The following is a 26,988-nucleotide window of genomic DNA, read 5'->3' on the forward strand; positions in this document are numbered from 1 at the left end:
TATCTAATGACGTACCAATTTGCTGTATAATAACTTACACAGTCTGGTCTAAAAACTCATGATAAGAACAAAGTCCACAGAATGTCAGATGAAGAGATTCCGTCAACTTCCAGAGAGCCTTTTCCTGAAGATGAAGAGGTGAGCATTTGAAAGCAGACATCTTCTTTTCCAGAAATATTAGATAGAGTGTTAGTAGCTAGCTAGAAGTTTGCAGTATTGTTGATTTTAGGGGGGAACATGGCGGGAAGGAGGCTTGCACATCTGCATAGCTCTCTACAGATGCTAGCTAACTAGATACCACCAGGTCAAACGCTGACCAGAAAACATTAGCTACAATGTTTGTCGTCGTGCAGTTGAGAGTAATGTAGCCAATATTCCCGTAGACTTTTAAATTCTGCCAATTTCAGTCTGACGAGCCTTGGAGTCCCAGAGCAACCCCACTGACGGTATCTGTAGCTTGTCGTCTGTTTCATTTAGCCCAGGCAGCACACCGCACAGTCGCATGCAGCAAGACCAGCCCAGAGCAAATCAGCTGTCTACTTTCAACACTAGCTGCTTGTTGCGCTCTGGGGACTGTCAATTGGCTACAGTAGCTAACAATGTCATGTTTATGTTTATGAAGAACAGGCGTGGTGAGGTGTACCTAACTGCGTGAACTTTAACATCGGTTCAATTGAAGGCATAACTTATTGCACACTTTATAATAAATAATATGTGAACGTGCTCAAAATGTATTATAATTGATTGTGCAACAAGCATCACATGTAGAAAACTTTCTCGACCGTCAACCATAAATCTGTATTGATTAAACGTATTATAGAATAATGTTGCATGAAGTCACAGGAAATGGTATACAATACGCAGCTCATTCCCGTATAAGAAAACTGAAATTGCCATACAAATTTGTTTTAAATTGCACATTACGTTGATTAAATGTTAGTGAATCATATGCCAAATAAATATGTACAATTCAGTGAGCATGTCATAAAGTAGTCTACTGTGTTTGTGCTCAGGCAAAAGACCCCCCATTTCAGCTGAAGCCACCTCCAAAGGCTTTGCCTAAGGCGGAGGGAGAGGTGGATCCAGAATACGAAGAGAAAAGGGTGAGACAAATTGCTTTGTCACAAACTCTATGGATTAATTTAAGATTTTAAAATGCAATTGCAAGTTGAATGATTACATTAGGGAGTATCACGTGACACAGATTAGTCACAGCATTGGTTAAATTCTGTGCCAGATATTTGAGAAAAACATAACATAACATTATTTTTCCAACTTTTGCAATGGGCTCCCCACTGTGGTAACTGTGGGGAATTGCAGTGTGTAGTAGTGAGACTGCAGTGTATAGGGAGAATGTGAATGGCACAATTACAGTTAAGCATAACATTGATCTCATATCCTTACTAGTCAAAAACAACTTGTTGGTGTATTTCTGTATCCCCCCCCCCCCCTGTCTTTTTACCATAGAAAACAGATAGAGCGAACCGGTTTGAGTTTCTGCTCAAGCAAACAGAACTCTTTGCCCACTTCATCCAGCCTGCGTCTCAGAAGTCTCCTACTTCACCCCTGAAAGTGAAACCTGGACGACCTCGCGTTAAACAGGATGAGAAACAAAATCTCCTCTCTGTTGGAGAGTATGTGGCTGTTGACTTGTTTTAAGAGTCTTGCCTTTATTTACAATTTTCTAAATATCAGGTCTATGTTATTGTAAATAAACAAGCTATATTGGTGAATAATCCATGAATAATAAACAATACAATCTGTTTACCATTGTAGCAAAGCATACTATTTGTCCGCCACCTGTGTTTTTACAGTAACCGCCACCGACGCACAGAACAGGAAGAAGATGAGGAGTTGTTATCTGAGAGCAGGAAGGCAGCTAACGTCTTGGTTCGCTTTGAAGAGTCCCCATCCTGTACGATGTTTTCATATAGCTTTTAAATGCTAATTTTAATAGTCAGCCCTCCATTTAAATGAACTGTAGCAGGTGCTGTAAATGTTGTATTCTAGCAGGTGTATTCCTTTAATACTAATTAGCTCCCATTTGAGAACTGCTGATGATGATTTTTTTTTTTCCTCCATTAATGACAAAACTTTTTGTCTTTTCCAGATGTAAAAAATGGAGAGCTGAGAGATTACCAAATCAGAGGTCTCAACTGGATGATCTCCCTTTATGAAAATGGCATTAATGGAATCTTGGCTGATGAAATGGTAATAATGACTGTAACTTAAACATATAATTAACAATAGTCTATGTTTACTTGCCTCCATTAAGTGCCAGAGCCATATATTGATATCCAAGTGTAAAGGGACATCCACACCAAGGATGATAAAGATAAACTATACATAACTATAAAGCGTTGGCAAGCCTCCACACTAGAGGAAGGTTTATTGTTCTGCAGCAGGGGTGGGTGAACTTTTTGGCTTTAGGGCCACATCAGGATTTTGAAATTCAATGGAGGGCCAGAAAAAGAGCAGTTATTTGAAAATGTATAGGTCCATTATAAAATCTGCATACTTTCTATCTAGTTTTAGACGTTCGAGTGACGTTTTTTACACAAAACAATCATTTCCCAGCTCATCATTTTTACTCAAACCTCCCGCCTGTGTGGGCCGTAGTTTGCCAACCCCTGTTCTACACTCTAGGCTACACCTGTCAATCAACTGATTAACGCATCCTACTGCACGCTGTAGGCTTATCACTATTTTCATGGTGTGTTCAATGTAGATAATAATATAGAAACACATATTTAAATGTAGCAATTCAACAACAAACACTGTTTAGCCTGTGCATCTTCATGTTATGCTTGCCTTGTTGCTCTAGTGGTTTGCAAGTGATTTCCATTTTTCTAATAGTTGTCAAATCTTATTTTTCGCTGTGCTCATCTGTCTGTTCTGTACACCATTTGCAATGCAACAATGTTATCACCAGCTAAAGAAATCTTTTTCTCCTCAACTTTTTTTACATTCAGCAATTAGCAAGAGCAAGCCTGCTTGTGTCCTCGAATAGGCTGTTAGGTGTACTATAAAAAATGTCATATAGCTTTTGTAGCCTGTAGCTTTTCCTGGGAATGCGCATGGTAACAGCTGGAAGAGAGGCTAGTTGAGATGTGTCAAATCAAACATTCAATCACGTTTTATTTGTCACATGCGCCAAATACAAAAAGTGTAGACCTTACTGTGGAGCCCCCGAGTGGCACATCAGTCTAAGGCACTGCATCTCAATGCTAGAGGCGTCACTACAGGCCCTGGTTCAATTCCAGGCTGTATCATTACCATCTGTGAATGGGAGACCTATAGGGCGGCACAAAATTGGCCCAGCGTCGTCCGGGTTAGGGTTTGGCTGGGGTAGGCCATCATTGTAAATAAGAATTTGTTTTTAACTGACTTTCCTAGTTAAGTAAAGGTTAAATAAAATACTGTGAAATGCTTACATACAAGCCCTTAACCAACAAACATTTTTTATAAACTAAAGTAAGAAAAAAAGTTATACAATAAAATTACAACAACGAGGCTTTATACAACAGGTGGGTCTAATCCTCAATGCTGATTGGTTTAAACTGCATTCCAGCCAGTGTCTATTCCACAAGTTACCACCGGCTAAATCTATGACTTTAAAATGTCTATTTACTCTGTTTCATCTGACTGCGCAATCCACTGTCTCATCAGCCCAGCCAGGTAATTTATAAACTTGATCTTCACTATAAAAAGCGTCTAGACATTATCTCACATTTCAATTTCGACTAATATTTTGTTTTCAACAGCTGAGATTTATATAAACCTTGCTGTCTGTCTTTCCAACATTTGCAACATTGTTTAAAAATTCAAATTAGATCTCCAGCTGTCCCATAGTAATGAGCGTGTTGAGACGAGACAGGCAGGCAGCATTTCTCAGCCAGTCGAAATCATGAGTCAGCTTTCATAATGACTCCCAACACCATCATTAAGTTTGCTGACGACACAACATTGGTAGGCTTGATCACCGACAATGATGAGACAGCCTATAGGGAGGAGGTCAGAGACTTGGCAGCGTGGTGCCAGGACAACAACCTCTCCCTCATCGTGAGCAAGACAAAGAAGATGATCTTGGACTACAGGAAAGGAGGGCCGAACATGCCTCCATTCACATCGACAAGGCTGTAGTGGAGCGGATCGAGAGTTTCAAGTTCCTTGGTGTCCACATCACCAACAAACTATCATGGTCCAAACACACCAAGTCAGTCTTGAAGAGGGCATGACAACACCTTTTCCCTCTGAGGAGACTGAAAAGATTTGGCATGGGTCCACAGATCCTCAAAAAGTTCTACAGCTGCACCATCGAGACCATCCTGATTGGGTGTATCACTGCTTGGTATGGCAACTCCTCGGCATCCGACCGTAAGGCGCTACAGAGGGTAGTGCGTACGGCCCAGAACATCACTGGGGCCAAGCTTCCTGCCATCCAGGACCTATATACTAGGCAGTGTCAGAGGAAGGCCCAACAAATTGTCAAAGACTCCAACCACCCTAGTCATAGATTGTTCTCCCTGCTACCGCACAGCAAGCTGTACCGAAGTCTAGGTCCAAAAGGCTCCTTAACAGATTCTACACCCAAGCCATAAGACTGCTGAAGAGTTATTCAAATGGCCACCCGACTATTTATGTTTTTATACTGCTACTACTCGCTGTTAATTATCTATGCATAGTCACTTTACCCCTATCTACAGTACATGTACAAATTACCTCGACTAACCTGTATCCCCACACATTGACTCTGTACCGGTACCCCCTCGATATTGTTACTTTATTGTTTTACTATTTGATTGTATTTTTTATTTTAGTTTATTAAGTAAATATTTTCTTAACTCTATTTCTTGGTTAAGGGCTTGTCAGTAAGCATTTCACGTGAAGGTCTACCAACACCCGTTGTATTCAGTGCATGTGACAAATAACATTTCATTTGATCATTTTTAAGGATACCGGTGTATATACAAAGAAATGTCAATTGAAAAAAGGTCAAACGAAACGAAGTGCAGTCTTTCCAGCTTCAGTTTGAAGTGATTGTGTTAGCTCTGTTGTTGGCTAGCTCCTAGAATAACAGTGTCCTGACTAGAGAGCACATTTTCTATGCCCGGCGAAATCGTGCCTCATTAGCTCATTGGATGTATCCAACTAAATGACTCTAGAAAACAGCTTAAACAAATGCAAATGCAGCTACTCTTGGGATAAAGCAAGGGATAAAAAGATGCCAGCCAGTATGGCAATGGAACATTTTAGAATGAACGACTGGGTCGTGTCCATAGATACAGAACAAAAAGACTGAACGACTGGGTTGTGTCTCCGGTAGGGTTGCAAAATTCTGGGAACTTTCAATACATTTCCTGGTTTTCCCAAAATCCCGGATGGACGATTCCTGGAATCAGGAGGGAATAAACATGAAACCTGGAATCTTCCAACAAGGATTTCTGCATAACCAGGGAATTTATTGAAAGTTCCCGGAATTTTGCAACCCTTGTCTCTGGCAACTGAACCGATAGAATGAACGACCAGCCGGCTTGGGTAGCAACCCTAGATTTGTGTTGTGAATATAGCTTTTGGAATGATGAAATATTATGAATAAATTCATCTAAATAACGTAAATCATTATTTGAATATGTTTGTAACCCGTTGTATAAAATTGATAATGCCCCCTAGGCCGGTGTTTGGAGGATACATTGGCACGGTTTGCCGGCCATCGACTTCGGCTCGGGCCTAACAACACCCGTGCCAATATGTCCTCCAGACACCGGCTTCTTGGGCATTATCACTTAAATATACAGGGGGTACCGGTACCGAATCAATGTGCAGGGGTACAGGTTAGTCGAGATAATTCAGGTAATAATAAACAGCGAGTAGCAGCAGCTTAAAAAAGGGGGTCAATGCAAATACAGTAGTCCAGGTAGCCATTTGATTTACAGTCTTTTGGCTTGGGGGTAGAAGCTGTTAAGGAGCCTTTTGGACCTAGACTTGGCACTCTGGTACCGCTTGCCGTATGGTAGCAGAGAGAACAGTCAATGACTAGGGTGGCTGGAGTCTGACAAATTTTAGGGTCTGGTATAGAGGTCCTGGATGGCAGGAAGCTTTCCCCCAGTGATGTACTGCGTGATACGCACTACCCTCTGTAGTGCCCTGCGGTTAGGCCATTCATTACAGGTGTGGGATCTTAATTTGAGCCAATTTGCTACAGCAGTACAATAATCCTGCAGAAACAGTAAATGTTGATTATAATGAATTTACATTTTTGTAGGGGTTGATGCATTATTTATGAGGGAAAATAAAGTGAAATTTCAAATTGGATATTGCAAACTTCAGAAGCCTTTTTAACTTTTACGGGTTGGGTCCTAAACTGGGAAGGTTGTCGCTAACGTGCGCTAATGTGACTAGAACTTTCCGGGACATAGACCTATCTGATATGGGCAGAAAGCTTAAATTCTTGTTAATCTAAATGCACTGTCCAATTTACAGTAGCTATTACAGTGAAAATCCCATGCTATTGTTTTTTTTAACCTTTATTTAACTAGGCAAGTCAGTTAAGAACAAAATCGTATTTACAATGACAGCCTAGGGACAGTGGGTTAACTGCCTGACACTGCTGATAAATCCACGATAATCAAGAATTTCAATGAGCATTTATCTACGGCTGGCCGTGCTTTCCACCTGGCTACCCCAACCCCGGCCAACAGCTCTGCACTCCCCGCAGCAGCTGGCCCAAGCCGCTTCTCCTTCACCCAAATCCAGACAACTGATGTTCTGATAGAGCTGAAAAATCTGGATCCCTACAAATTAACTGGGCTAGACAATCTGAACCCTCTTCCTAAAATTATCCGCCGCCATTGTTGCAACCACTCTGTTCAACCTCTTTTTCATATTGTCTGAGATTCCTAATGATTGGAAAGGGGCCGCCACAGTCATCCCCCTCTTCAAAGGTGGAGACACTCTAGACCCAAATTGTTACAGACCTATATTCATCCTGCCCTGCCTTTCTAAAGTCTTCGAAAGCCAAGTGAACAAACAGCTCACCGACCATTTCGAATCCCACCGTACCTGCAATCCGGTTTCCGAGCTGGTCACGGGTGCACCTGAGCCACGCTCATGGTCCTAAATGATATCATAACCGCCATCGATAAAAGACAGTACTGTGCAGCCATCTTCATCGACCTGGCCTTCGAGTCTGTCAATCACTGTATTCTTATCGGCAGACTCAACAGCCTTGGTTTCTCGAATGACTGCTCGACTGATTCGCTAACTACTTCTCAGATAGAGTTCAATGTGTCAAATCGGAGGGCCTTTTGTCAGGACCTCTGGCAGTCTCTGTGGGCATGCCACAGGGTTCAATTCTCGGGCCGACTCTTTTCTCTGTATATATCAATAATGTCGCTCTTGCTGCGGGTGATTCTTTGATACACCTCTATGCAGACGACACCATTCTGTATACATCTGGCCCTTCTTTGGACACGGTGTTAACAAACCTCCAAACGAGCTTTAATGCCGTACAATACTCTTTCCGTGGCCTCCAATTAATCTTAAATGCAAGTAAAACTAAATGCATGCTCTTCAACCGATTGCTGCTCGCTCCCTCCCGCCCGACTAGCATCACTACTCTGGATGGTTCTGACTTAGAATATGTGGACAACTATAAATACCTAGGTGTCTGGCTAGACTGTAAACTCTCCTTCCAGACTCATATTAAGCATCTCCAATCCAAAATGCAATCTAGAATCGGCTTCCTATTTCACAACAAAGCCTCCTTCGCTCTTTTTGCCAAACATACCCTGGTAAAACTGAATGTCATTTACAAAATAGCCTCCAACACTTTACTCAGCAAATTGGATGGAGTCTATCACAGTGCCATCCTTTTTGTCACCAAAGCCCCATATACTACCTACCACTGCGACCTGTATGCTCTCGTCGGCTGGTCCTCGCTTCATATTCGTCGCCAAACCCACTGGCTCTAGGTCATCTATAAGTATTTGCTAGGTAAAGCTCCGCCTTATCTCAGCTCACTGGTCACCATAGCAACACCCACCCATAGCACACGCTCCAGCAGGTATATTTCACTGGGCATCCCCAAAGTCAACACCCCCTTTGGCCGCCTTTCCTTCCAGTTCTCTGCTGCCAATGACTGGAACGAATTGCAAAAATCTCTGAAGTTGGAGACTTCTATCTCCCTCACTAACTTGAAGTATTAAATGTCAGAGCAGCTTACCATCGCTACAGCTGCAGCCCATCTATAAATAGCCCATCCAACCAACTACCTACCTCATAACATATTTGTTTTTGTTTTTCTGTTCTTTTGCACACCAGTATTTCTACTTGCACATCCTCATCTGCACATCCTCATCTCACTCCAGTGTTAATTGCTAAATTGTAATTACTTCGCCACTATGTCCTATTTATTGCCTTACTTCATCCCAGGTGTAACTCTGTTGTTTTTGTCACATTGCTTTTGCTTTATCTTGGCCAGATTGTTCTCAACTAGCCTACCTGGTTAAATAAAGGTTATATAAAAAACTACAGCCTCCACTCTTCTGGGAAGGCTTTCCACTAGATGCTGGAACATTGCTGCGGGAACTTTCTTCATTCAGCCACAAGAGCATTAGTTAAGTTGGGCACTGATGTTGGGCAATTAGCCCAGGCTCGCAGTCGGCGTTCCAATTCATCCTAAAGGTGTTCGATGGGGTTGAGGTCAAGGCTTTGTGCAGGCCAGTCAATTTCTTCTATACCGATCTTGACAAACCATTTCTGTATGGACCTCGCTTTGTGCATGGGGGCATTGTCATGCTGAAACAGGAAAAGGCCTTCCCAAACTGTTGCCACAAAGTTGGAGGCACAGAAACGTTTAAAATGTAATTGTATGCTGTAGCGTTAAGGTTTCCCTTCACTGGAACTAAGGGGCCTAGCCCGAACCATGAAAAACATCCCAAGACCATTATTCCTCCTCCACCAAATTTTACAGTGGCACTACACATTGGGGCAGGTAGCGTTCTCCTGGCATCCGCCAAACACAAATTCGTTCGACGGACTGCCAGATGGTGAAGCGTACTTCATCACTCCAGAGAATGAGCTTCCATTGCTCCCGAGTCCAATGGCGGCGAGCTTTACACCTCTCCAGCCGACACTTGGCAGAAGAAGGCTTTAATAGAACGTATTTTGGATTGTTTTTTGACGTTGTACTGTTGGGGAGACGGGGATAAAATCACACAAAGTTATCCCAACGATAGCTATTGTTTTCCACTGTTTTTATAGTTATTGTTGTAGTGTGGACGCTGCTGTTCACTTGAATTATAAAAACTTTTAAACATTTTTTTATTGTTATTGTCCTTGGTGTGGATGGCCCTTAAGTGTCTGGTAAGTGCTACTAGTTGTGAGTCAATCTTATGCGCTGTATGTATGACAGGTTGTTTATTTGTTTATTGACCACAGGGCTTGGGGAAGACCCTCCAAACCATTGCGTTGCTGGGATACCTAAAGCACTACAGGAACATTCCAGGCCCCCACATGGTTCTGGTTCCCAAATCAACGCTACACAACTGGATGAATGAGTTCAAACGCTGGGTACCAACCCTGAAGGCTGTCTGTCTCATCGGGGACAAGGATGCAAGAGTATGTCCTGTTTTTTTCTCTTGAATGACACTGATTAAACATCCCTTTTCATAAATCATTTTCAGGTGGGTAGGTAACTAAGACCACTAATGACTCCTTTGACAAATGTTCTCCTTATTCACCAGGCGGCTTTCATCCGTGATGTCATGATGCCAGGGGAATGGGATGTTTGCGTCACATCCTATGAGATGGTCATCAGAGAGAAATCTGTCTTCAAGAAGTTCAACTGGAGATACCTTGTCATCGACGAAGCTCATAGGATAAAAAATGAGAAGTCTAAGGTATGAACTCAAATTAAAATAATTTAGGGATAAACATGTTTATTTTTCTACTTTTCAATGAAGTTTGGCCTATACACAATAATTTTTATGTAACCTTTACATGAATCCTGTGTTGTCAGCTCTCAGAGATTGTCCGTGAGTTCAAAACCACCAACCGTCTCCTCCTGACTGGAACACCTCTGCAGAACAACCTCCATGAGCTGTGGTCACTCCTCAACTTCCTGCTGCCTGATGTCTTCAACTCTGCCAATGTGAGTCCTGCCTCTGTTTGTTCTCTCCATGTATTCCTCTTGTAGTGATATTCCTCTCCTTTAGATTCATGTGACTGGAATACCAAATCGAGGAAGAAAGAAATTCATATTTCGCTCCAGGCAAAAGGAACTGCATTCTTTTTTTGTTTTGTATCAAAAGACCCTCCAGCAGTATCTTAATGTTTTTTGTTGTTCCGTTTATATCACCAAGTTTCAATTCGCTTCAGTCAATCACTTAGCTCCTCAGCCCCACCTGACATGCTTCTTGTCTTTCCATGATGTGTCAGAGGGAAAGGTAGCCCCGAGCATAGGCTTCCCCCCTCAGGCACTGCTCTGTTCTATTGTCAGTTCCTCCCAATTTGTCTGGGATCCCTCCCCCCAGTCACCCCCAGAGGCAGTAGCTGATCATATGTATCCTGTCCTTTTCTCTAACACAATCCTCTCTACAACCGAAGCCAAAGCAGAATCATCTTTACCTTTTTTTCCCCCTCTAAAATAACTTGCACATTCATGGAAAATCTATGTGTTAAAAACAAAATGAACATTTTTCTTTAATTCTCAGGACTTTGATTCTTGGTTTGACACCAACAACTGTCTGGGGGACCAGAAGCTGGTGGAGCGTCTGCATGCGGTAAGTTGTGTTTCACACTTCCATTACGTTCAGAGTTCACTGCAGATTCCTTCTTATCTATATTTATTTTTAGTATACATAATACATCCCGAGTGGCACAGCGGTCTAAGGCACTGCATCTTAGTGCAAGAGGCGTCACTACAGTCCCTGGTTTGATTCCAGGCTGTATCACATCCGGCCATGATTGGGAGTCCCATAGGGCGGCACACAATTGTCCCAACGTCGTCCGGGTTTGGCCGGGGTAGGCCATTATTGTAAATAAGAATTTGTTCTTAACTGACTTGCCTAGTTAAATAAAACAAATTTTAAAAATGATATACACTGAGTGTACAAAACATTAAGAACACCTTTCTACTATTGAGTGGCACCCCCCTTTGCCCTCAGAACAGCCTCAATTTGTCAGGGCATGGACTATACAAGAAAGCATTCCACAGGGATGCTGGCTCATGTTGACTCCAATGCTTCCCATAGTTGTGTCAAGTTGGCTGGATGTCCTTTGGGTGGTGGACCATTCTTGATACACATGGGAAACTGTTGAGTGTGAAAAACCCAGCAACGTTGCAGTTCTTGACACAAATGCTACACTTGGTACCTACTACCATGCCCTGTTCAAAGGCACTTAAATATTTTGTCTTGCCCATTCACCCTATGAATGGCACACATAAACAATCCATGTCTCAAGGCTTAAAAATCCTTCTTTAACCATTCTCCTCCCCTTCATCTACACGGACTGTGTATGTCATGGAAAGAGCAGGTGTTCTTAATGTTTTGTACACTCAGTGTATGTAAAGAAATACTTGTAATACATGGGTAAAAATAGATGAATTAAAGCATTTGCCTTGTTTAGGTGCTGAGGCCTTTCCTTCTGCGTCGCATTAAAGCTGAAGTGGAGAAAAACCTGCCTCCCAAAAAAGAGGTGAAGATTTACCTCGGACTGAGTAAGATGCAGCGAGAATGGTATGTGTTTGCTTCAACTACTTAGTACTTCCCAGTGTTGGCCATAGCTTTTGTTGGTTCAATGTTCCTACCTATGAAATTCAAGAAAACATTATTTCAAATGAAACAATGTTTTGTTCTAATTTTGTTAGGTACACACGGATTCTGATGAAGGACATTGACATCCTCAATTCTTCTGGAAAAACTGACAAGATGCGTCTCTTGAACATCCTGATGCAGCTGCGGAAGTGCTGCAACCACCCATACCTGTTTGATGGGGCCGAGCCTGGACCCCCCTACACCACCGACACTCACCTTGTAACCAACAGCGGCAAAATGGTGGCCCTGGACAAACTGCTGCCAAAAGTCCAGGAGCAAGGTGCTACATTCTCTCTGATCATTAAATGCTTTTACTGTAGTTTATCCCAACAGATAATAAGGGGGGTTAAACAAAAAATACATTATTCATGTAAATTGGATGTCTTTATCTCAGAGCTTTGATCTGTGGTTGTTACTGTACATTTTCAGTTGTGACAGACTATGCAATAGGTTGTATATACAAACTCTGATAGATTGAAGTACATAATGGTCCTTTAAAACCTCTTAAGGAACGTACTCTTTTTTTCAATTTTCGCCTAAAATGACACCCAAATCTAACTGCCTGTAGCTCTGGACCTGAAGCAAGGATATGCATATTCTTGATACTATTTGAAAGGAAAAACTTTGAAGTTTGTGGAAATGTGATATTAATGTAGGTGAATATAACACATTAGATCTGGTAAAGATAATACAAACAAAAACATATTTGAAATGCAAGGGAAAGGCCATACTCTCAGATAGGAGTCTAGGTGTAATTTAGATGTTGGCCACCAGATGACAGCAGTGTGTGTGCAAAATCAGACTGAGCCAGTGAATTACATTATCAAGTCTGCCAGGAGTTTGCCCAAATGTGCTGAATTGGTCAATTGATAGATTTTCAAGTACATAACTATAGAGAACATTCAAAAATGCTATGGTAAAAAAAAACAAATTAAAGTTTACACACTCTCAGGAATGTCATACATGATGGATCATTAGCTTATACACAAACTTTCATATCTAGGTGGTGAGGTGAGTGTGGAGCCAGAGACAGCAGTGGGGTCAAACTGTAGACCCCAGTTACTACATTTGAACATAAAAAATTATTTAAACAAACAAAACGATGTTACATTTTATCTCTGGGACCCTCAGGATGACAAATCAGACACCCATCTCGTAGAGGTTAAAAGGGTAAGGACAACCTCATAGGATGCAGGCTCAAAGGTTTGCATTTTGTTGAAGGACATCAGGATTCACATGTAGAATTTCATTTTTTTTCATGAAGCTTTCATAATGAGACGTTCATTTTGACAATCAAATTAGTCATGCTCATTTAGAATTAATCAAACCTTGCTGCATTTGAACTAGAGCTATGTGACTGATATTGTATGCTGTTCTGTTCCCTAATGGAATGACTGTTTTGTCTCATTGGTTGCCAGGGTCTAGAGTCCTCATCTTCAGCCAGATGACCAGGGTCCTTGACATTCTTGAGGACTACTGCATGTGGAGAGGTTATGAGTACTGCCGTCTAGATGGGAACACTCCACACGAAGCCAGACAGGTACGGTGCATGACTTCAGCTGATGAGGCCTCATTGACCACAATCACATGCTCCCATGGAAACCATAAGGAGCTGTATTGGAACGGCTCAATCAAACCTACCATGGTCGTGTTTTTGTAGTATCTTTACTTCAAAACACTGTACTTTGCCTATTGTGCTTGTAAAATTTGTGTAAAGTGTAATTACTTTAACTACATTAAACAAAACTGATATCTTAGATATTGTGTCTAACTAATGCATTAGCTTTATGGCCATGTTTCAAGGAAGCCATAGAGGCCTACAATGCTGACAACAGCAGCAAGTTCATTTTCATGTTGAGCACCAGAGCTGGAGGTCTGGGCATTAACTTGGCAACTGCAGACGTCGTCATCCTGTATGACTCCGACTGGAACCCTCAAGTGGATCTGCAAGCAATGGTGAGAAACATTTCAGTTGTGGCTTCCTTGGAAACGTACTTCTATATAGACTGCTCAAAAAAATAAAGGGAACACTTAAACAACACAATGTAACTCCAAGTCAATCACATTTCTGTGAAATCAAACTGTCCACTTATTGACAATAAATTTCACATGCTGTTGTGCAAATGGAATAGACAACAGGTGGAAATTATAGGCAATTAGCAAGACACCCCCAATAACGGAGTGGTTCTGCAGGTGATAACCACAGACCACTTCTCAGTTCCTATGCTTCCTGGCTGATGTTTTGGTCACTTTAGAATGCTGGCGGTGCTTTCACTCTAGTGGTAGCATGAGACGGAGTCTACAACCCACACAAGTGGCTCAGGTAGTGCAGCTCATCCAGGATGGGACATCAATGCGAGCTGTGGCAAGAAGGTTTGCTGTGTTTGTCAGCGTAGTGTCTAGAGCATGGAGGCGCTACCAGGAGACAGGCCAGTACATCAGGAGACGTGGAGGAGGCCGTAGGAGGGCAACAACCCAGCAGCAGGACCGCTACCTCCACCTTTGTGCAAGGAGGAGCAGGAGGAGCACTGCCAGAGCCCTGTAAAATGACCTCCAGCAGGCCACAAATGTGCATGTGTCTGCACAAACGGTCAGAAACAGACTCCATGAGGGTGGTATGAGGGCCCGACATCCACAGGTGGGGGTTGTGCTTACAGCCCAACACCGTGCAGGACGTTTGGCATTTGCCAGAGAACACCAAGATTGGCAAATTCGCCACTGGCGCCCTGTGCTCTTCACAGATGAAAGCAGGTTCACACTGAGCACATGTGGAGACGCAGTGGAGAACGTTCTGCTGCCTGCAACATCCTCCAGCATGACCGGTTTGGCGGTGGATCAGTCATGGTGTGGGGTGGCATTTCTTTGGGGGGCCGCACAGCCCTCCATGTGCTCGCCAGAGGTAGCCTGACTGCCATTAGGTACCGAGATGAGATCCTCACACCCCTTGTGAGACCATATGCTGGTGCGGTTGGCCCTGGTTTCCTCCTAATGCAAGACAATGCTAGACCTCATGTGGCTGGAGTGTGTCAGCAGTTCCTGCAAGAGGAAGCATTGATGCTATGGACTGGCCCGCCCGTTCCCCAGACCTGAATCCAATTGAGCACATCTGGGACATCATGTCTCGCTCCATCCACCAACGCCACGTTGCACCACAGACTGTCCAGGAGTTGGCAGATGCTTTAGTCCAGGTCTGGGAGGAGATCCCTCAGGAGACCATCCGCCACCTCATCAGGACCATGCCCAGGCGTTGTAAGGACATTACATCAAAGTTGGATCAGCCTGTAGTGTAGTTTTCCACTTTAATTTTGAGTGTGACTCCAAATCCAGACCTCCATGGGTTGATAAATTTGATTGTGGGTTGATAAATTTTTGTGTGATTTTGTTGTCAGCACATTCAACTATGTAAAGAAAAAAGTATTTAATAAGAATATTTCATTCATTCAGATCTAGGATGTGTTATTTTAGTGTTCCCTTTATTTTTTTGAGCAGTATATATATATATATATATATATATATATATATATATATTAGTGTATTCACACCCCTTCACTTCTTCCACATGTTGTTACGTTACAGCCTTTTTTCTCATCAATCTACACAATACCCCGTAATATCAAAGCAAAAACAGTTTTAGAATTTTTTTTAGAACTGTATTAAGAATATAACTTAAATATGACATTTACATGAGTATTCAGACCCTTTACTCAGTACTTTGTTGAAGCACCTTTGGCAGCGATTACAGCCTTGAGTCTTCTTGGGTATGATGCTACAAGCTTGGTACACTTATATATTTTAATATTTGGGTAGTTTATCCCATTTTTCACTGCAGATCTTCTCAAGCTCTGTCATGTTGAATGGGTAGCTTCACTGCACAGCTATTTTCAGGTCTCTCCAGAGATGTTCGATCGGGTTCAAGTCCGGGCTCTGGCTAGCCCACTCAAGGACATTCAGAGCCTTGTCCCGAAGCCCACTCCTGCGTTGTCTTGGACGTGTGCTTAGGGTCATTGTACTGTTGGAAGGTGAACCTTAGCCCCAATCTAAGGTCCTGAGTGCACTGAAGCAGGTTTTCTATCTGCTCACTCTACCATAAAGGCCTGATTGGTGGAGTGCTGCAGAGATGGTTGTCCTTCTGGAAGGTTCTCCCATTTCTACAGAGGAACTCTGGAGCTCTGTCAGAGTGACCATTGGGTTCTTGGTCACCTCCCAGACCAAGGCCCTTCTCCCCCGATTGCTCAGTTTGGCCAGGCGGCCAGCTCTAGGAAGAGTTTTGGTGGTTCCAAACTTCTTCAATTTAAGAATGATGGAGCCCACTGTGTTCTTGGGGACCTTCAATGCTCTTTTGGTAGCCTTCCCCACACCTGTGCTTCGACACAATCCTGTCTCGGAGATCTATGGACAATTCCTTTAACCTCATCGCTTGTTTTTGCTCTGACATGCACTGTCAACTGTGGGACCTTATATAGACTGGTGTGTGCCTTTCCAAATCATGTTCAATCAATTGAATTTACCACAGGTGGACTCCAATCAAGTTGTAAAAACAGCTCAAGGAGGAATAATGGAAACACCTGAGCTCAATTTCGAGTCTCATAGCAAAGGGTCTGAATACTTATGTAAATACGGTTTTTGTTTTTTAAAATACATTTTCAAAAATATCATATGTTTTCACTTTGTCATTATGGGGTATTGTGTGTTGATTGATGAGGGATTGTAGTTTTTTTTACATCAATTTTAGAATAAGGCTGTAACATAACAAATGTGGAAAAAGGAAGGGGTCTGAACTTTTTGAAAGCACTGTATATTAAGCATTTGGAAAAGTAATTATTAGTCAGTATTAAAATAAAGTAAATATGACTTAGTAATTATTAGTAAGAATTTCACACATAAGTGACTAATACTATGTCATGCATACAAAAATACTAGTAATGTTAGTTCATAACACTGGCTTGTATCTTGTCTTTTACTTTTAAAAAGTGTCTTGTTTCAAAGAAATAGACACCTCCATACACTGAGGCAATCAGTGTGTTTGTTTTTGCCTCTCTAGGACAGGGCTCATAGAATTGGTCAGAAGAAACCAGTGCGTGTGTTCCGCCTCATCACTGATAATACAGTCGAAGAGAGGATTGTAGAGAGAGCTGAGATGAAGTTGAGGCTAGACTCCATTGTTATACAACAAGGTATTCAGCATGGTTTTAATTTGCAACTTCGTGGTTTGTCATTCCATGGCTTTCAAATCCATGTAGATCATATAAATTTACTAGAGAGGTTATGTCATAAACCCTCAAAGTTCCATAATGGGGTGAAATTTGCAGCCAGCTTGGTCAGGAAGAAATCCAAAACCAGTCTAATTGGAATGAATGGCAGTAGAGGCATAATGTAGGTGATGCATTTCCTGCTTTTACTTACACAGGAAAATAAAAGTAAGGCATGTGATGTATCAGAAATACAACGGAATTATAGTCAACATAAAATATTGTCACATTATAATTACAGTATGGAGTTTTATACACATTTTCTGGATAAACAGCATCTAAAATATATGTAAACAGTCCATAACTGTCTCGTGTTTTGTTTTCTTGGAAAGCTGAGTGCTATTATATGATACAATATCAGTACTTGCTGCATTTATAACTCATCCAAGTCCTATTCAGTGCCTTGGGTGTGAGAAAAGAGCTTTACAAATTAAATGAATTATTGTTATTATGAACTGATCTGAGCCTGTGTATGGCTGTGGATTGACTGCATTGTTTGAATGGAATGTTGGCATATTGGCAGCTGATTCCTCTAAAACTGCCTGGCTAGCTAGTTAACACACAGTGCAGATACTTTCTTCACATTCATTGTTTTTCACAATATTTTATCACAGCACTGACAAACTGTGGTTGACTAACTCCCTGACCAACATGGCTGACCTTTGGAAGGTTCATGTCCATTCTAGTATTCTAATTCCATGTTCAAATCCCTTAAATGTGTCCTTAACTTAAACAACAACAAAAAATGTATGGTCTGACTCAGCAGACAGTACATCAGACTTGGATTTGTTATTGGGACAGGCAAGACAGACCTTGGTTAGGCTTGAGACAAAATTAGACCACACATATATGCTGTAGATGCATGCATACATACATATACTTTAGTACTTTATAGAATGATCTAGACCCTGAGACATGGATGTAAGTGCCTGCTGCAGGGTCTTGTACATTCAGTCCCACACCCCAACTACTTCTCACATCTTTTCAACTTTCCAGGGAGGCTGATGGAGCAGTCCAACAAGCTGGGGAAAGATGAGATGCTGCAGATGATCAGGCATGGGGCCACTCACGTCTTCGCCTCCAAAGACAATGAGCTCACGGACGAAGACATCAACACCATCTTAGAGAGGGGGGCAAAGAAGGTGAGTGAGGACCATGTGAAGGATCAGTATACAGTGTTTGGTTGACAGACTGGCTGCTTGGTTTTCTGTGCTCACCTGTTCACAATTGTCATACTTGAGCAAAAGTAAAGATACCTTAATAGAAAATGACTCAAATAAAAGTGAAAGTCACCCTGTAAAATACTTATTGGGTAAAAGTCTAAAAGTATTTGGTTTTAAATATACTTAAGCATCAAAAGTAAATGAATTGCGAAAATGTACTTCAGTATCAAAAGTAGAAGTATACATAATTTAATAATTATATTAAGAAAACCAGACAGCACTATTTTCTTGTTTTATTTTATTTTACGGATATCCAGGGGCACGCTCCAACACTCAGACATAATTTACAAACAAAGCATGTGTTTCGTGAGTCCGCCAGAACAGAGGTAGTAGGGATGTTCTCTTGATAAGTGTGTGAATTGGACCATTTTCCTGTCTTGCTATAAGCATTTGAAATGTATGAAAAAAGTACATTCTTTTCTTTAGGAATGTAGTGGAGTAAAAGCAAAAGTAGTCAAACATATAAATAGTAAAGTACAGACCCCCCCCAAAAATACTTTCTTTTTACTTAAGTACTTTACACCACTGCCTTTTGACTTATCCTAGACAGCTGAGATGAACGAGCGCATGGAGTCTCTGGGAGAAAGCTCCCTCAGGAACTTCACTGTGGACACCGGAGGAGCAGAGACCAGCCTCTACAACTTTGAAGGGGAGGACTACAGAGAGAAGCAAAAGGTATTAAATTACGACATGTTTTGTCATGACTCAAGGTTAATAGCATCAAAGAGCATTTTGCATTGACATTTTAGTCATTTAGCAGACTCTTATTCAAGAGCGACTTACAGCAGTGAGTGCATTCTTTTTTTTGCTCTGGTCCCCTGTGGGAATCATACCCACAACCCTGGCATTGCAAGTGCCATGCTCAACCAACTGAGCAGCTTGATATGGAAGTGTACTTTGATTAGCTAAGTCCCTTGTGCCTCAGGTTGAATTTCATCTTAGATATTGAACTTTGTGACTACTGTGTGATAGAGGTAAAGATGGCATACAGAGTATACTATTCATAGATGCTTATGAAATACACTTTATGAAACCACCGTAACCATGAAATGCGGTGTGCATCATGTACCATATGCTGAGTTGGTTCACCTTGTGAGGGATGGACTGGTCTTTTTTTGTAGCTGAGTATGATGGAATGGATTGAGCCTCCTAAAAGAGAGAGGAAAGCCAACTATGCGGTGGATGCCTACTTCAGAGAGGCCCTGCGTGTCAGTGAACCTCGAGCCCCCAAGGTAACGCCCACTCACAAACTGACACAGAAACCGCCAACTGCCTGGCTTTGCATCCCTGCTTATAAATGACATGCTTATTCAAGTGCTGTCCCAATCAGGGTTATTATACTAAACGAAAACTGAAACTAAAATAAAAACAAAATTGGAAAAAACAATTTAGTTAAATAAAACAATTCTGAAAAATGTTTGAAAAACTAAAACTATACTGAAACTATTATATTTGACTACAAAATTAATGTAAAGGAAAAACCATCAAATTATCTTTAGTTTATTTTTTTTCTTGGACAAGGTTTTCAAGCTTCTAATGGGGATTTCTGGCTGATTTCTGTCTGAATCTGGAGGGTAAATGCTGCTAGTAGATGCCGATGTTTCAAATAGGCCTAGCTTGTGCATCAGTATCATTAGCTAACAGGGAAGAAATCCAAAGGCGCGCATTGAGTATATCTGGGCCAAGCTAGAACGGCTTGTGAAGTTGCTGCAGCCGTTCACAATCTACACCGACCAACTTCAAACTGACAGCCAGTCGTAGTCTGATGTGGTGCCGTGCTTTCTCAACCTTGAGGCACACTTGCAGTCAATTACTATTGCAAAACAGTTGGCACAGGTCCTCCTGAAGTCAGTGTGAGCACTTCGCATGCATACTGAGTCTTCTGGCAGCCAATTTCGATCCATCCCCTGCAGCAGCTTGCTTGATGGACCCAAGTGTCTCTCTGTCACTTCGCTCAACAGACGGAACCACTGATGAGGGAAGCAGAGTCTTTTGTACTTCAGCAAATCAGAGAGTACAGCCATGGGGCAGGAGTACCCCAAGAAGAATCCAAAATAAATCCAACAAGCATCTCGACCACAGTGCTTCATAAATATAGCTTTCTTGCATTGAGGATTGTGTCTGAGTTCACTGTCCCTAGAGTCAACCTGGCAGGCCATTAAGTGCCCCGTGTGAGCTGAGGAAATGCCTGGAAGAGGTGAAGGGGGGCATGTTTAGAGTCACCTCTCCAGTTCTGGCAGGCAAGGATGGCTGTTTATCCAAAGCTGTACCCTGTGGCACTGGATCTGGTTTCTGCCCCTGCATCCCAAGCGTTGGTGGAGAGAATATTCTCTGTCTGTGGACCACTGTCATCAGGCTTGAGAAACCGATCAACCACCTCACAAAATGTTCATATAAAAATCTAAAAACGAATAGAAATAAAACCAACATTAAATCACAAAACTATAGTAACCGTGGTCCTCGTGTTCATGGAAGAGTTGCTAGTCAATAATTCGTAGGGTTGCAAAATAAACTACCAGAAATTTGGTAACATTCAAACTGGTGGCCGTTGTGAAAAAAAAGTCAATACTTGCAAGAATTGCAGAGTTAATTGAAAAGAATGCCTTTGTTGATTATATAATTTTTATGATAATTAGGCTATTTTCTCTTTAACCATATGGTCTGTCCACTAGAAACTCATGGGCAATATGGACACAGATACAATAAATTAATACTATATATGAAAAATAAAAATGAGTTATTAAAGTATAAATGACCTAAATTGCCATAGATTACCTGTTCATTACCAAAATTATAGAAGATTCCGGTAACTTTGGCATATTACCTGTAGCTTTGGAACTCTAATCATTCCTCTTGTTTCCCACTTCTTCCAAATAATGATGGTCAAGAAGTCAGAATGATGAAGAGGTACATATGTTAATCTTGCTCACCAGAACATGATTAATAATGATGAATATATTTCAGGCCCCACGTCCCCCCAAACAGCCCAACATCCAGGACTTCCAGTTCTTTCCCCCTCGCCTGTTTGAGCTGCTAGAGATGGAGATCCTTTTCTACAGGAATACTATAGGCTACAAGGTAAGACGGCTGTAGTTAAGTCGTTGTCTGATGGATAAATAAAGTGTGCCCATGTTGACATAGGTAGCGTTAAGCCTAGCCATTTATACTCATGTATTCTTGTTTCCTGCACATGGTATTGTGACTTGAATGTCCCTTCTTGCTGGTTCTACTTTACTGAAACAATTTACAAAGTTGAATATTTAAAAACAATATTTTGAAATCTGTTGGCTTGGGCTTTCACAGAGCCAACATATTAGTTGTAGGATGGTGAATAGAGCCCATAGAAGTGTGTCTCAACTCTGACATTTGTGAGCAGCATCCCAAGTGCTTAACTGTGCCAAGGCACTCGCTGCCAAGGCAGACTGCTGAACTGAGACAGATTGGAGCTTTTACTCCTCCACGGTGCCAGAACCACAGAACACAAATACACACACATTCCCCCTATGCCACCTGATCCCAGGGTACATCTGCTCAGTTCTGCCCAGTTAGCCTGGTTCCCCAACAGGCCTGTCTATCGCTTCACCCAGCCTTAGGGGTCTCTCGCCCAGCTTAATAGCGAGAGACAGAGCCATTCAGTGTTTTGTCTCATCAGAGGTTTATCTAATATGAGCTGTGTCCGTCCTCTCCACTGTGCTGCTGCAGGTGCCCAGGAGCCCTGACATTTCTAACTCTGCTCAGGTGCAGAAGGAGGAGCAGAGGAAGATCGACGAGGCAGGGCCCCTCAGTCCTGAGGAGACTGAGGAGAAGGAGAAGCTTCTTACACAGGTACTGGAGGGCGCTAGGCTAGACACAACTGTCTAAGATCCTTATAGTGTTTGTCACAAAAGGTGCCACATTATTGTACATGCTAAAGCTTGTATCTAACAAATGCTGTGTTTATGGTGAATGTTATTTCGCAGGGGTTCACAAGTTGGAACAAGCGAGATTTCAATCAGTTCATTAAAGCCAATGAGAAATATGGCCGTGATGACATTGACAACATCGCTCGGGAAGTCGAGGGGAAAAACCCTGAAGAAGTCATTGAATATTCTGGTAAGATACCGGAGGTCCTCATCATAATGATCATCATCTATTATTCCATTACAGTTGTTTACTAGAGACCTATTCTTGTATCTGTTTCAAATAACCATGGTTATTACAGCTTATTATCATTTTATATGCTACACGCTAGTCTTTTCATACTCTTGTTTTATTTTCAAGCCATTTTCTGGGAGCGGTGCAATGAACTCCAGGATATTGAGAAGATCATGGCCCAGATGGAGCGTGGTGAGGCCCGCATCCAGAGGAGGATCAGCATTAAGAAGGCACTGGATGCTAAGGTCATCTACTTTACATAGATTTTCTAAATAAGTGCTCAAGTGTGTTGGATAGTGGCTGATAAGTATTTTTGTATTGATCTTTAAAATGAAATGATTGCCTCTCTAAAACATATTTCCCTTGTATATACTGTGGAAATTACTTATTTGAATGTGATACTAGCAACCTTTTATTTTGAGTATGCTCCAAGATGAATTCTTATTTTCAAATTGACCAAATGGAAATGTTGTCTTGATTCATTTCAGGTTGCGAGATACAAGGCCCCTTTCCACCAGTTGAGGATTCAGTATGGCACCAATAAAGGGAAGAACTACACAGAGGAGGAGGACAGGTTCCTGATCTGTATGCTTCACAAGATGGGCTTTGACAAGGAGAATGTTTATGAGGAACTCCGACAGTGTGTCCGCAACGCTCCACAGTTCAGATTTGACTGGTTCATCAAGTCCCGAACTGCCATGGTACAGTACACGCTGAACAGTTTGACTAGGTTATAGCTGTTAGAAGGGTTCGTTGAGCAAACATGGGGACAGGTATTTGATATGACACCTGGACTGCCTCTGGGATAGTCAATAAACCCAGTTACAGTGTCTTAGTGGCCTACTTCTTTGCTTTCTCTGGACCCATCATAAAAACCTGTTTTATTACTTTTTATTATAGAAAATAGTACATTTGTAGTGAATTTAGAGATCATCTTGTTTGCTTGCCTGACATTTATAGTAGGTATGGCGGAATATAGAGTTGAATTTGTTTCAATCTGTTCCTCCTTTACAAGTTGAGATGGATGAGAATTCATGGGACGAACGACTCTTATAGATTCAGTTTCATGCATCACTTGAATACAGAGACACTTACCTCTCTGGGGTTATTTTTCATTACTTTGTGCTTTTGACAAAGTGGTATGTTACATGAACTGTTTTGGTTATTGAAATGTCAATATTACGAACAAAAACTGTAATAACCACACAAGAGCATATTGAATGAATATATATTTTTGTTGTTGCTACAAACAGACTGGCTGACAGTGGAGGAACAGCAGACATACATTGTACTATTGTTTTCTTGTTCTCTGCTAACAGCTGTCTCTTGTTCCCCCAGGAACTCCAGAGACGTTGTAACACTCTCATCTCCCTCATCGAAAAAGAAAATATGGAGATTGAGGAAAAGGAGCGTGCTGAAAAGAAGAAAAAGACACCAAAAAGCCAGACGGTAATTGATCTTACCATTTCAAAAGAATAATATACCGATTTTAACCATTTTAAATGTCCAAAATCCAACAGGTGTATTGGCTGACCATCTTGAGGATTCTGAACCATGTTACCATGACAAATGGATCAATACTCAAGTGTTAGAATATTAATATTTCATACATACATTGTAACATTCACACATAGACATGCAATTGATTTGATTCGAATGTCATTTTTATTCTAAGGCTCACAAAAGGAAGGCAGATGCGTCATCAGAAGGCACAGGACGCAAAGAGAAGAAAGCAAGAGCCTGAAGATGTCATGTAATTAATGTAGCTCCCAGCAGGCCCAATCCTAACTTGAAAGATAAGTCATTTGATCATTTGATTTACGCACACAGTTCTCAAGTTAGGATTTGGCCCATCAAAAACAAACAGCATTAATCACCCACACAAAAAAATACAAAAACAACCTTCAATAGTTGTGGAAGTGTGGCTTCTCATTTTTAAGACATTTTGTATTACTCTTTTTTGAAATTGTTTGATGACCTTTGAAACTCAGCATGCTATATGTAAACTCAGCAAAAAAATAAATGTCCTCTCACTGTCAACTGTGTTTATTTTCAGCAACGTGTAAATATTTGTATGAACATAACAAGATTCAACAACTGAGACATAAACTGGACAAGTTCCACAGACATGTGACTAACAGAAATGGAATAATGTGTCCCTGAACAAAGGGGGGGGGTCAAAATCAAAAGTAAGTCAATGCAGCTGGTGGCCACACCAGATACTAAGTACTGCAGTGCCTCTCCTCATGGACTGCACCAGATTTGCCAGTTGTTGCTGTGAGATGTTACCCCACTCTTCCACCAAGGAACCTGCAAGTTCCTGGACATTTCTGGGAGGAATGGCCCTATTCCTAACCCTCTGATCCAACAGGTCTCAGACGTGTTCAATGGGATTGAGATCCAGGCTCTTCGCTGGCCATGGCAGAACACTGACATTCCTGTCTTGCAGCAAATCATGCACAGAACAAGCAGTATGGCTGGTGGCATTGTCATGCTGGAGGGTCATGTCAGGATGAGCCTGCAGGAAGGGTACCACATGAGGGAGGAGGATGTCTTCCCAGTAACGCACAGCGTTGAGATTGCCTGCAATGACAACAAGCTCAATCCGATGATGCTGTGACACATTGCCCCAGACCATGATGGACCCTCCATCTCCAAATCGATCCCGCTCCAGAGTACAGGCCTCGGTGTAACGCTCATTCCTTCGAAGATAAACACGAATCCAACCATCACCCCTGGTGAGACAAAACCGCGACTTGTCAGTGAAGAGCACTATTTTGCCAGTCCTGTCTGGTCCATCGACGTTGTTGCCGGTGATGTCTGGTGAGGACCTGCCTTACAACAGGCCTACAAGCCCCCGGTCCAGCCTCTCTCAGCCTATTGCGAACAGCCTGAGCACTGATGGAGGGATTGTGCGTTCCTGGTGTAACTCAGGCAGTTGTTGTTGCCATCCTGTACCTGGCCCGCAGGGGTGATGTTTGGATGTACCAATCCTGTGCAGGTGTTGTTACACGTGGTCTGCCTCTGCGAGGACGATCAGCTGTCCGTCCTGTCTCCCTGTAGCGCTGTCTTCGGCATCTCACAGTACGGACATTGCAATTTATTGCCCTGGCCACATCTGCAGTCCTCATGCCTCCTTGCAGCATGCCTAAGGCAGGTTCACACAGATGAGCAGGTACCCTGGACATGTTTCTTTTGTTTTCTTCAGAGTCAGTAGAAAGGCCTCTTTAGTGTCCTCAGTTTTCATAACTGTGACCTTAATTGTTTACCGTCTGTAAGCTGTTAGTGTCTTAACGACCGTTCCACAGGTGCATGTTCATTAATTGTTTATGGTTTATTGAACAAGCATGGGAAAGTGTTTTAAACCCTTTACAATGAAGATCTGTGAAATGATTTGGACTTTTACAAACTATCTTTGAAAGACAGGGTCCTGAAAAAGGGTATTTTCTTTCTTTTTTGCAGAGTTTATCTACGGGTGTGTTTTGATTGTTTCATTTCTTGTGTAGTTGGCGTGGTGGTGAAATAGCAACCTTTGTATGTTTGTTTTTCCTCTATTTCTGTGCATGGCTGTTTTTGAAGACCTGTGTTTGACACATTGTTATTATGTTACATCAAGCGGTTCCCTGTATGCACCTTATATAACCTGTTGCTTTGCACATATCCTCAGATCATTTTATATTGAGTTTAATTCCATTGATCCTTTTAAACTATTTTAAGTGTTGGTATCTGAACAAAAAGTACCTGTTGTATTTTGCTTTTCCTGTAAATTCTTTTAAATGTATGAGTTCATTAAACAAAATCCAACCTTAGTTATACTGTACTTTACCTTTTTTTGAGAGTAACTTTTGTGTCACACAAAATCCCAGTTCACAATATATTAAACTCATCAAACTAAACTAAAGAAAGCTGTGAACCCAACAGTAGCAGATAGTATTGCATAAGATAAGGGTATGTGTAAGTACAAATCTGGGTTTGGCGGATGCCAGGAGAACGCTACCTGCCCCAATGCATAATGTCAACTGTAAAGTTTGGTGGATGAGGAGTAATGGTCTGGGGCTGTATCTCATGGTTCGGGCTCGGCCCCTTAGTTCCAGTGAAGGGAAATCTTAATGCTATAGCATACAATGACATACTAGATTTTTCTGTGCTTCCAACTTTGTGGCAACAGTTTGGGGAAGGCCCTTTCCTGTTTCAGCATGACAATGCCCCAGTTCACAAAGCCAGGTCCATACAGAAATAGTTTGTTGAGATCACTGCGGAAGACCTTGACTGGCCAGAGCCCTGACCTTAACCCCATTGAACACCTTTGGGATGAATTGGAACACCTATTGTGAGCCAGGCCTAATTGTCAAACATCAGTGCCAGACCTTACTAATGTTTTTATGGCTGAATTGAAGCAAGACTCTGCAGCAATGTTCCCAAAAAATTGTGGAAAGCCTTCCCAGAAAAGTGTAGGCTGTTATAGTAGCAAAGTGGGGGACTCCATATTAATGCCCATGATTTTGGAATGAGATGTTCGACGAACAGGTGTCAACATACTTTTGGTCATGTGGTATATATTGT

The 26,988-nt window shown here is 41.9% G+C and overlaps 1 protein-coding gene across 1 annotated transcript; it reads left to right on the forward strand.

Annotated features, from left to right (window-relative positions):
* On the forward strand, positions 1-26,234 carry LOC109872877 (SWI/SNF-related matrix-associated actin-dependent regulator of chromatin subfamily A member 5). The gene is made up of 24 exons (XM_020464284.2): positions 1-138; positions 1,014-1,103; positions 1,468-1,634; positions 1,815-1,915; positions 2,111-2,211; positions 9,442-9,621; positions 9,747-9,902; positions 10,022-10,153; positions 10,716-10,784; positions 11,632-11,741; positions 11,873-12,099; positions 13,238-13,359; positions 13,623-13,775; positions 16,861-16,993; positions 18,065-18,210; positions 18,838-18,966; positions 19,413-19,523; positions 21,256-21,369; positions 21,994-22,116; positions 22,251-22,383; positions 22,552-22,670; positions 22,914-23,126; positions 23,764-23,874; positions 24,101-26,234. Exons 1-24 carry the CDS (start codon positions 82-84, stop codon positions 24,167-24,169), a joined length of 3,066 nt encoding a protein of 1,021 aa, XP_020319873.1. The 5' UTR covers positions 1-81; the 3' UTR covers positions 24,170-26,234.
* The last annotated feature ends 754 nt before the right edge of the window (positions 26,235-26,988 follow it).

Source organism: Oncorhynchus kisutch, linkage group LG28 (genome assembly GCF_002021735.2).
Source record: "Oncorhynchus kisutch isolate 150728-3 linkage group LG28, Okis_V2, whole genome shotgun sequence".
Taxonomy (NCBI): domain Eukaryota; kingdom Metazoa; phylum Chordata; class Actinopteri; order Salmoniformes; family Salmonidae; genus Oncorhynchus; species Oncorhynchus kisutch.

What these genes read in the sequence shown, in the direction of transcription:
- LOC109872877 (XM_020464284.2), top strand. Translation starts at nt 82, where the DNA reads ATGTCAGATGAAGAGATTCCGTCAACTTCCAGAGAGCCTTTTCCTGAA. An exon ending in GTGAACCTCGAGCCCCCAAG is followed by an intron (nt 19,524 to 21,255) that starts GTAACGCCCACT and finishes AATATATTTCAG; the next exon opens with GCCCCACGTCCCCCCAAACA. An exon ending in AGACACCAAAAAGCCAGACG is followed by an intron (nt 23,875 to 24,100) that starts GTAATTGATCTT and finishes TTTTATTCTAAG; the next exon opens with GCTCACAAAAGGAAGGCAGA.